The sequence below is a fragment of the Notolepis coatsorum genome (assembly GCF_963971535.1).
Source record: "Notolepis coatsorum genome assembly, chromosome: 6".
NCBI classification, from domain to species: domain Eukaryota; kingdom Metazoa; phylum Chordata; class Actinopteri; order Aulopiformes; family Paralepididae; genus Notolepis; species Notolepis coatsorum.
This window is the reverse complement of record NC_140170.1, coordinates 89753041-89765057: the sequence shown is the minus strand read 5'-3', so window position 1 is coordinate 89765057 and position 12017 is coordinate 89753041. Positions and strand designations below refer to the sequence as shown.

Below are 12017 nucleotides of genomic sequence, written 5' to 3'. Positions count from 1 at the left end.
GCTGCACCATGACAGTATCACCACACTAACTAGTAACTCTGAAAGCTGCACCATGACAGTATCACCACACTAACCAGTAACTATGAAAGCTGCACCATGACAGTATCACCACACTAACTAGTAACTCTGAAAGCTGCACCATGACAGTATCACCACACTAACTAGTAACTATGAAAGCTGCACCATGACAGTATCACCACACTAACTAGTAACTCTGAAAGCTGCACCATGACAGTATCACCACACTAACTAGTAACTATGAAAGCTGCACCATGACAGTATCACCACACTAACTAGTAACTCTGAAAGCTGCACCATGACAGTATCACCACACTAACTAGTAACTCTGAAAGCTGCACCATGACAGTATCACCACACTAACTAGTAACTATGAAAGCTGCACCATGACAGTATCACCACACTAACTAGTAACTCTGAAAGCTGCACCATGACAGTATCACCACACTAACTGGTAACTCTGAAAGCTGCACCATGACAGTATCACCACACTAACTGGTAACTCTGAAAGCTGCACCATGACAGTATCACCAATTTGCTAGGTGTGTTATTAATTAAATATTTATTTTTAGTAAATGTGCTATTATTGAAATATTTATTTTTTTGTAGATCTGGGTATTACTGGGTATTACTAAACTATTTATTATGTTTGTACATCTGGGTATTACTGTGTATTGGGTATGACTGAACTCTATTTATTTATGTATTTATTTGTGTAGATCTTCGAGACCCAACGTATGAAGTTCTCTGAGATTCCCCAGCGTTTGCATGCACTCCTGATGCCCCCAGAGCCCATCATCATCAACCACGTCATCAGGTAACCCTGGATTACAATAGTGTGTAATTACACCAGTATCTGTACTAGGGCTGTCACTTTAACAAATCAAATTCGAAATGCATTGCAGAATTGTAGACGAGTTCGAATTTTTATTTGAATTTCAATGTAAAGAAAGAAGAAAAAAAAAGTAAGCTATTTTCAACGTTTTGGCTATATTTTTTTTACTGTGGTATGTTTGGTATCATTCTTTTCAGCACAGTCTCACCTATATGACCTGACCATTTGTTTTCATACTGTACATACTGTTTACTGCATATTATACAACACAAAAACGATTTTATGTGTTTTTCTACTAATGAGGCTGAGCAAATGTAAACATGCTCCTGAAGCATTAGAAACAATGAAAATGCGCCTTCAGGTTGCCTATGTAGAAACAATTATTTTCTTACCTTACCATAATCCTCTGAAACGGCACAAAACTCCAAACGCACTCCAAAAGACCGACAACTAGCGTGATCAAAAACTACGACGATAATAATACAAATAGCGTACAATTTATGCATGCGTAAAACCTTATTTAGAATCTAATTGAAATGATCCTGTTTCAATTATTTCTTGGGCTATCAACACCAATTATAAACTAGCTACTATGTAAAGTTAGTTTCAGGCCTGCTCTTTTGATGAGCATTCCGGAAATTCTCTGCCAGACCTTGTCAAACAAATGACGTCACTTGGTCACACCGGCATGTTGGTCGACTCCTGAGAGATATTAAAATTGAAAGACAAAAAAATAACCATGACCAGTAATTATTTGGAATACGTGTTTTACCGTTTTTACCGGTATCCTTATTTAAAATTTTCCTTTTTATATATATATCAAATTCGAATTTCTCCCTTCCAGTTCGAATCTCGTGTTTTTTTTTAAATGTTACTTGTCCTTTCTGACAAGTTATGTTTTTGTAGGTTTTTATTGATTTTTGCTACCGGGCAGTCCGGTAGAGAGAGAGGAGGAATGGGAGATAGACCGGGGAAGACATTCGGCAAAGATCACCGGGTCGCGTGAATATTAAAGGCAACCAACTTGTGTTCGGCTTTTCTCTGATTGGCCGCGACCCCACGCGCAAGCAAAGCGGCAGTCGTCCCACGTCCCGACCCAAATGAAATCCAAGGAGCAAGCGAGCGGCAGCGCGGGCAACCAACTTGTGTACCAACGCACTTGTGTTGAGCTGCTGTTCCAACCAACTTGTGTTCAGCTGCGGTAGCAGTGGAGCGCTATGAAATGCGCTGAACTAGAAAGCGTAACGTCATTATGTTTCGCGTTTTTAACAACCAACTACCAGATTCACTCGTACCAGATTCACTCGTGTATAAACAAAGCCCATACAGTTATGAAATGCGCTGAACTAGAAAGCGTAACGTTATTATGTTTCGCGTTTTTAACAACCAACTACCAGATTCACTCGTCACTGTACATCACTTCAGCAGCAGCAGCAGCGGGCTCCGTTGTAGGAAGCCCTTCAATGACAGCGCTCTCATATTTTGCGAATGCATAAACTGTACATCACTTCAGCTCCAGCAGCAGCACCGTTGTAGGAAGCCCTTCAATGACAGCGCTCTCATATTTTGCGAATGCATAAACTGTACATCACTTCAGCTCCAGCAGCAGCACCGTTGTAGGAAGCCCTTCAATGACAGCGCTCTCATATTTTGCGAATGCATAAACTGTACATCACTTCAGCTCCAGCGGGCTCCGTTGTAGGAAGCCCTTCAATGACAGCGCTCTCATATTTTGCGAATGCATAAACTATATCTTAAATTATGGCTATGTGTCTAATATGGCTGTCGCTTATCAATGACTTCGCGACAGCCATATTAGACACATCGCCATAATTTAAGATATAGTTTATGCATTCGCAAATATGAGAGCTCTGTCATTGAAGTGGGTGGTGGCACTAACAGTAGCGATTTTTATTGTTTTGTCATGATCAAACATAATCCCAACATAGATAGGAGGTGTACTGTATGTCAAATGTCGGTCATGTGGTGGAAGAGTTTAGTACAGTCACACAACAGAACACCAGTGTTTCTAGTAGATATGTTTATTAATATAAATAAACACCTCTGTCTGAACTGGTTCGACCAGCGCGTTGGTTCGACCAGCGCGTTGGTTCGACCAGCGCGTTGGTTCGACCAGCGCTTCTGCCGCGTCTCTCAGCGGAAAAGGGCTTGTGCTAGGGCGGTCACGTGGCCGTGTGGCCAATCAGAGAAAAGCTGAACACAAGTTGGTTGCCTTTAATATTCACGCCACCGGGTCCAGGAGTCGAAGCCGGGTCGGCCGTGTTGCACCGTAGTGCTGTATGCGGTGCCCCACTCGGGCGCCCCAAATCTCGTGTTTTTATGTAAATTTGAAATTTTTATTCGAAAATAATGTGACAGGCCTAATCTGTACACATGGGTACTATTTGTCCTCTAGATCAGTGGACAAAAACTGATAAATGAGTCAGACTATTTTCAGAATTAAATTCCACTCCTGGTCCGTATGAGAAAAGAATAATGAGCCCATAACACAATTTAAATTAAAATAATTTCTAGATAAAATATTACAAATTGCCGTTTAGAAAAGTTTTAAAAACAATAGCATGCGCCTGCTTCTGATTGCAGAGAGAGAGAGAGAATAGTCATTCATACATACCACTGCTCGAGATCACTCTAAAGCACATTCATTCATACCACTGCTCTAGAGTCTAGATCAATCTAAAGCACATAGTCATTCATACATTCTGGGCCACGATCTGGCTGTGTCTTCTTAAATTGTCTCTAATCTGACACTCATACCAGTGTATATGTTTTATATTTATAATAAAACACAAGATACCTGTGCCCTAATGAGGATAAGTGCTCAATTAGGAAACCCAATCCCATTGCCAATATACTTTAATAATAATACAAATAAAAAAATGTTTCCCCCCAGTGTGGACCCTAATGACCAAAAGAAGACCGCCTGCTATGACATCGACGTAGAGGTGGACGACACTCTGAAGACTCAGATGAACTCCTTCCTGCTCTCCACAGCCAGTCAGCAGGAGATAGCAGGCCTGGATAACAAGGTACGGAAGACCCCGTCCCGACAGCCGTTCGCTGGCTTTACATGGCGCTCGGCAGTATTTCTGTTGTCGGTCTAATGAAAAGAGAAGTAAATTCCCCCGCGCGCAGCAGATTCCCCTCGGCACAGAGATTTACGTAGATGAATAAATCAAAGCGGAGGAGGAGAGCCTGTGTGCTGCAGTGGACTTCAGCCTCTCAAAGAGAACACGGGTGCTTTATCTTAGTCTTTCTGTCACTTCCTAATGTAATGTCCTAATCTCCTCTGTGTCTCTCGGACCTAATCTCTCGGACCCATTCAGGACAGCCTGCACAGGCTGCCCCGATGAATTATCAATGAAAATAGCAAATAAAAGAAATAACGATCCAGAAACGTGTTACGTAATCAGTGATTGGCACTCAACCGTTGGGCGTCAGAAACGTGTTTATCTGTGAACGGCACTGAATGTGTTAAGAGGATTCTGAATGCATAAATGTTCTGTTTAGTTTGAACGAATTACATTTAACTTTTGTAATTCGTTCAAACTCGAGTTTTAGGAGAAGTGACTTCTGAGGTCATCTGGGTCTGTTGGACTCCCGCCAGCAGTCGCTGCATCAGCCAGCGTCTCTGTCATCACACTGATAAGGCCGCCTTTGTTCTCCCGACCAGGCTTGTTTATAGTTTATCTGCCGTGTCCGTTTAATAGTTTTTATTCTTTTTTTGGGTTCAGTGAATCGCTGATGGACGCCCTGTTCCTGCTTGCTTTGATGAAAAGACCCATTTTGTTATGCAGCTGTTGCCTTGCCACCACATTGTAGATTCCTTTTTGATAGATAGCCTTTCTCGCCGTAGCTAGGGTTTGGAGTTCACACATGCACAAGGACGTGTGTACATACAAACGCACCCCCCCCCCCCCCGTTAATTCAGAGTTCATCGTAGACCTTTCAATGATTGAGCTTCTTATAAAGCCCAGTAAACACAATAGCCATTCAGCCAAGATGGCCTTGTGCTTCTCATTAGCGGCACTATAACGAGGGATTGCCCCACGTTTGTTCCCTCTTCCTCGAACAACTACTATGCTGTTTAATATGTCATCTAAAACATCATGCTGTGAAACAAATAAATACTGTGTCCCTAAAGGAAGAAATACAATTATGCAATTCTGTTGCTGCTTTTTAGTTTAGTTTTTTTTTTTTTTTTCTTTTATGGCGGGCAGCATTCAATCATTCAGGTTAGATTTGTTAGATGTATTGTATCGGATTATAACTTTGATTTTATTCTCTGTATCCAATCCAAGTGTGTTGGCCAGTGTCAGATCGATGCTGAGTATCAAATTGGCACATCCCTAATTATTACTTCCACCAAGGAGGTTATGTAATCAGTTTCATCTGTGAGTCTGTAAGTGAATGAGATATCTCAAACAAATGACTGGATTGCCATGGAATCTTTTACATTACATTTTACAACTGTGCACACAAATTTGCCTCAATGATCCTTTTCCTGCTGAACATGGGGACGCTGGTTCTGCTTCTGTGTAGGAAGCCTTTTTGCTGCAATTTGTTGAAGATTATCTGTATTATATTTTGATCCCAAGATATTTATATTCTGTTACACTGTGTTGGATTTATCTCCAGTGGAAATTAGATTATTATATATTATTTTTCTTATTTAACGTTTTTATTTCGTTTTTTCACAAACGAGACAATACAAACATGACAAGAAAAAACAAGAGAAAAAAAGGCAAGAAATTATAATAATAATAATAATAAGGGGGTGAGGGGGGGTTGCAGAATGTTACAAAGGTTCAGTAGTACACAAATGTATTCAAGATGGTGATCTAATAAAGTTCCAAGGACCTTGAAGGCCATTGGACTTATCACTCTCTTGAAGAGATAGAGCAGCCTGTTCCATTGATAGCAAGGGAATTCGTAGATTATTGATTTATTATGTGCGCCTCCTGACTCATTGGTTGTACAGTCATGAAATTTGCTGTCAATATTCATGACCCCTAGAGGAGGAAACCTGTTGATTTTGGTGACCCCCCCCCCCCCACCACCACCACCTTATGGATTTATTGCCTGGGTCTGTGAAGACTTTTAAGCAACTCTTGTTTCTGTCATCTACCCAGTAAAATTTTGCAACGGTCATGAAAGTACTGGCAAAGTGGGTAGATGTTGGGTCTGCACACTACTGAGTGTTATATTGTTATCCAGGATATAGAATTTATCCTCTATGATTATTGCCCATTCACTCTTCTGAACATCTTTATATGTTGAAAAGTGTAAAAATAACATAAGCCAATTTGTATAGGATGTGTATGGAAGTATATTATGGATACATGTATATGGAACTCTGGGTATAAAATGTCGGATCATGTACAGAGTTATGTAACAGAATTATATACACGTAGTAGTGTGTAAAGGCATATATATCCATGCGTGTGTGTGTGTGTGTGAGTCTGTGACTGATGAAGTCCAGACTACAAACTGGCACCCCAGCTGGCTACGTTCAGGGCTGTTGCTGCATGTGTTATTGTAGAGACGTATGGCAGTTGGTAGAAGGGAAAGCCTGAAGCGTTCCTTGGCACATCCTTGGGGTGTAAGTCTAGTCTATGGCCAGCTTGTCAGGCAGCGGCTGGGAGTCGTTGCTCATGATGGAAATGGTTTGGATCTCATCCCTTCCTCCACCACCACCACCGCCTCCAGAGTGGCCAGTCTTTGCGCTGCGAGAGAGCTATCCTTCTTTGTTGAGCCCGCCGGCCAGAAGACATCCATCAGAAAGCTCGGCTACTTCCAATCACTCATAGTATTTAGTAATGGCTCAGTGTTTCCTTCTGAAATGCATTTTAAGTTGGGCTCCATCTTGTTTTAATTTGCTTCAAATCCATGAGACATGAAGTCAATCTACTTGGGCCATTTTATAAATCACACACACAAACTGTCAGGAGAATAATGAATGTAAAGAAGTCACTACCGTTAACATAATGCTTCTCTCGTGTGTGTCGGGTACAGTAATTATCACTATACTCAGTTAACTTGTGTAATATCTCTGCTTGATTCCCCCTCTCAGATTCACGAGACCATTGAGACCATCAACCAGCTGAAGACCCAGAGAGAGTTCATGCTGAGCTTCGCCAGAGACCCTCAGGGCTTCATCAATGACTGGCTGCAGTCACAGTGCAGGGACCTTAAGGTATGTCCCTGTTGTCCTCACACACACACATGACCCTAGCTGTGCTGAAAGGAGACGTGTCACGCGCTCCAACCAACCCACACAAAAGGGAACTGTACTGTAGGCCCATCCGGTGCTCTCAGAAGGGGGTCTTGAATAGAGGACAAACTTCAGAGAGACTTGGCTCGTAGTGGATCGCTGGAGCATACTGGTATAGGACGATACATTTTTGTACAATTTTAAAGCCAATACCGATTGCATCCCTACAATATACTATATAACTAATATTCAGAGTCAAACGGTACCGAGGTGACATCCACCCTTTTAAATGCCCTTAATTACCCCATCAGTCGGTAAGTCAGCAATATAGGCAGGGTCATGAATTTACACATATATAGATATCTTTCCCATCCCCCAATTTACTTGTTACGCCAATTCTCTCCTTGTCATTGTACTCTCCTACTGTCGGTCTGGGGAGGTTGTAGACTACCACATGCCTCCTCCGATACATATGGAGTCGCCAGCCTGACGGCCAGGAATTTCACTGGGAGAGCATAACGTGCACAGAAGTTCACGCTATCTCCCCCACATCCCTCCCTGCTGAACAGGCACCCCGACCGACCACTGTTGCAGCGACCCGGACTCGTACCGCCCCGGCTTCCCACCCGCAAACACTGCTAATTGTGTTCATAGGGATGACTAACCAAGCTGAGACCAGGGTATGTTGCGTCACGGTGACGCGGGATAGAATCCGGGGGTCTGCGCCTGGGATGAGTGGACATGCACTCTGTAGCTAAGGGGCTACACAACCCTGACTGTATTGAGATATGTTAGATTAAACCACTACTAAAGAATATTAATTTAGCCAGACAGTACAATTACTCAAAATGGCGGACACTCCATTAACTGCGCTGGGACAGGGATACAAGTTGAACAAGCATCAGTTTAATGTTAATAGTAAACATACATAGTATATATCACGGTTCTCCTTTAATAATAGAATGTCAGTGCAACAAAGTCAACGGTAACGAATAGTTCCTATACTACGGATACTCGACCGGTGGAGCTCTGAATGGAGTGAGACGAAGCGAGGCGATACAGGGAAAAGCAAGATGGTGGCTGGAGACGGTTGGTTCTCTCTAGAGCTCCTGCTCCAGAGAAACTGTAGACTGGTCGGATAATCCTGTCGTCGCTGGGAGAAGGGGTCTCGTACGGAACCGGTCCTTGTATTCCTAGCGCCCGATGGCAGGGTTAATAGCTATTAATCCAAAAGCCTGTTGGCATAGATGGTAGCTAGTTAGCTCCGTTTGTACGTGAAGCTAACCCGCAGACTGTCTCCAATGAGTAGTTATATCCAAACGTCGCTGGGTTTAACTATAAGTCTCTCCACGTTACTTCGCTTACACAAGTCACTATACTGTGCCAATAATGGCTCGACAATATTATAGTGGTATCTAATTAGCCATGTGGCTCTCTATAACGATACACTGCTATCGGTCTGTGTACAACTGCACCAGACGTCTTCTCTCTCGCTCTGTTAGTTTTCCTGTAATGCTGCTGCCGCACGTCGTCTACCCAACATACTCTATATAGTTCCCTGTTGGACTCCGCCTGTTCACCTGTACAGAATCAATGCGCTCGCTCCCTTGAACGGGCATGCCTGAACATGTTCTGAAAACATGTCTAGGGGGGCGCGCGCCCTGGCGCCTACGGCGTCAAGAATGGGACACACAATAAGGCGAATGATAAGTACTGTTAGGCAAACAGATGACGTAAAGATATATATCTTATATATATAAACAATATATAAGTTATACAAAATAATAAACGCAGACTTTCAGTGTTAATCTGGACCTTCAGAACACACTCCGTTGGCAGACAGAGCACTTGTGCACAAAATTCCCATCAAACTCATAACTGGTAACGCTCTATCGAGATTAACATTAACCATTGTCCCAACTCCAAATGGAGCTGAATGTGTGTCTACAGAGCAAAACATTTAGGTCATATCCTGAACTAAACTTTTCCCTTCTCTCTCTGAACGAGTTAACCATTTGGACCAGCGTCCATTGACCAGCCATCATCAACCTTGTAGTGTTTGTTCAACAGATTCTTGGAACGTGTCCAACGCTTGACCGAATAATTTTACAGTCGCACAGCAGTGATTGAATGTTTTCAGGCCAGCCAATGCTACAGCCAATGCTACATGTTTTTCATTATGTGTGGCCCCACTCCTAACCCTTGCTCAGAGCACCAAACACTTTACCCATTGAGCTACACGGGTGAAAGATTTGGTAATAGTGACTGACTGACTGACCGACCGACTCCCCACGGTCCGCCGAGTGTCATGCGTCCAGGGGACTCTGCCACATACCTGGCTTTTATGCTCCTGGGATAAACCACTGGCCTGGATTGGTCAGCTCCAGGATTAGTTGCGACGGTACCGTTTGCAAAGTGTGTAATCATCATCCTCCTGTCATCATCACCAGGCCATGACTGATGTGGTAGGAAACCCAGAAGAAGAACGAAGAGCCGAGTTCTACTTCCAGCCATGGGCCCAGGAGGCAGTCTGTCGCTACTTCTATTCCAAGGTAATCTCGTCTTTCCTCCAATCTTTTCTCCTTCCCTCTCTCTCTGTGTCCTCTTTTCTGTATGCGCTTGGCTTTCTCTTGAGTCGATCCAACCCCCCCCCCCACCCCTGTCCTATTCATATCTGTGATTGATCTCCCTTTGTTACTGCGATGTTATCTCTCGCAGATGATAATAATTCTTCTTCGTCTCAATGTGTGAAAATGTGCTGTTCAGGTCCAGCAGAGGCGTCAGGAGCTGGAACAGGCCCTGGGGATCCGGAACACTTAAAGGAATTGATGCAGACGGGCAAACGGAGGAGAGACGTGCTGTGCTTACAGAGGAGACAAGTGTGTGTGTGTGTGTGTGTGTGTGTGCGTGCGTGCGTGTGTGTGTGCGACATTCAAACATATTTTTTTACTTTTTTTTTTTTTTTTATACACAAACCTAGATAGATAATAGACTCAAACTGTTTATATAGGATTTTTCTTTATCCTCACCTTTCAGCTCAGTGTTTATTAGTTTAGTTTCTGCTTCCAAATAATAATTTCTTTCTTTTTTTGGGGGGGGGATTTTCGCACACTAGAGCTCCTTGAGCACGATGTATTTTCTCTTGATTGTCTAAGGCCTTGTCCATGCGTACAGATGTTTTTAAAAACGCTGTACTTACTCTGCGTGTTGGCCTCCCACCCACACGAAAACTGTGGGAAATTTAGTTTTAGGTCACTGAAAATGGAGCTTTTCGAAAACACCCTCCAGGGTGGAGATTTGTAAACACTCAGTTTTGTCTGCTGCCATACTGGGTGAAACTGAGCTAAAATGAAGCTTTTGGAAAACACTAACATCATGACCAATGGCCCTGTCTACACATATACATGGATATTTTTGAAAAGTGTATTTCTCTGCAATCAGGACTGTGGAGAGCTCCCAGCATTCTGCCATCAGGTCAGTTCCTGTGAGCATTGTTGTTTGGGGGGGCGAAGAGATTTTCTAAAACATAGTTTTTGTGGACAGGGTTTTCTTTTCTTTTTTTTTAAACAGGACGGGGGGGGTCCGTCTTTAGAAATATGTTTGTGTGGACATGGCCCACGCCTTACCTGGAAGCATTCCTTTCATTTTGACATCTTTCCATTTGGCCCACATAAAGTACTGATTGTACTCCTATGAAAAAACAGTGGGCATGTTGACCAGGCAGCTTGTAATACATTTTGTCTTTACTAAATTTACAAGATACCTTTTTGTCCCCCAAATTATCTGTTCTATTACCCAAGTAATTCGGTATTGATGGGGAATGTGTTTGTAATCATTTGGCTATAAATTTGTCAGTTTCCAAAAAGTGTCTTTTCGATTTGTTTTGACAGCTTCTCCCCATAGTTCTTTGTGCTGGAAAATTATCCAACAATTATTTTTGTTTTGTTTTCTTTAGAACTTGACCATGGCAGAATGTATACTGTTATGACAAAGCTGTTTTTGTATTGTTTAGTGGACCATTTGGTATACAATTTGTTAAATGGGTATTTGTTTTTGTTAACGATCCTATTTGTTTATAAAAAGGTATGGATTATATTAATACTTGTCTTGTTAGCTAGCTAGTCAAGAATATCAAGGAAGTAGCTAGTACGAGTACCTCTCTAGTCTTTATAGTTTTGTAAATACTGGGCAAAAAAAATAAAAAAAGATTGTTGTCAAGTAAAATTGTATCTGTTCTCCTAGCAGATCATTCTCTGAACTCATCTACGCTCAGATAGTTTACCCAATATTTATATTGATCAGTCCTCACTCTTGAGAGCCTAGTGGTTTATTTATCTATAAAAAAATAAGTAGTTGATAAACCAGTGCTCCAGAGGGCCAACATCAATCAGGAATAATGCTATGAGTGGGGAGAGTTTAGTCATCTGCTTTTAGATTTGTGTATTTTCATTATGTGCAGAGAAGCCATATACACATGGGACAAGCTTGGTGCTCTGGTCACAGATATGGCTTAGCCTAAAGAATGTCTGTGTCTTTCATAGTCTGACTGAAGACCTGTTAGCCAAGAGTTTGATAAATATAAAAACTTGTTTCCCCCTGAAGATGGGTGTCTTTGCTTTAAGTGTTGGTTTAATTCATCTTGTGAATCCCAGGAATATACTGATGTGGTTTGTGGGCACTGGGGGACTCTATTTGTATCATTTGGATCTTCAGACTTTTTCCAAGGACCAAACATATTTTTCTGATTGTTTTAATCTTATGTTATAATAAAGAATATCTTAAAAATTATTATCTGTGTGTGCAAGTGTCTACTTTGAATTGTCTAATGTCCACATTTGCATTAATTAATTTGAAATGATGTATTTTTGAGCACCCTGATGCCTGGAGACATTGTTTACCTTATGTCTCACCTTGCTGTTCTCTTTGAGT

At 42.1% G+C, this 12017-nt stretch overlaps 1 protein-coding gene across 1 annotated transcript in view; it reads left to right on the top strand.

Moving 5' to 3' along the window:
* smarcd1 (SWI/SNF related BAF chromatin remodeling complex subunit D1) overlaps nucleotides 1-11877 on the top strand; it is a 40005-nt gene extending 28128 nt beyond the window's left edge. Inside the window, exons 9-13 of the mRNA XM_084317012.1 lie at nucleotides 738-835; nucleotides 3768-3903; nucleotides 6948-7070; nucleotides 9539-9640; nucleotides 9855-11877. Coding sequence (XP_084173138.1) covers nucleotides 738-835; nucleotides 3768-3903; nucleotides 6948-7070; nucleotides 9539-9640; nucleotides 9855-9908 — 513 coding nt within the window. The 3' untranslated portion in view covers nucleotides 9909-11877. The remainder of the gene's footprint in view (nucleotides 1-737; nucleotides 836-3767; nucleotides 3904-6947; nucleotides 7071-9538; nucleotides 9641-9854) is intronic.
* The last annotated feature ends 140 nt before the right edge of the window (nucleotides 11878-12017 follow it).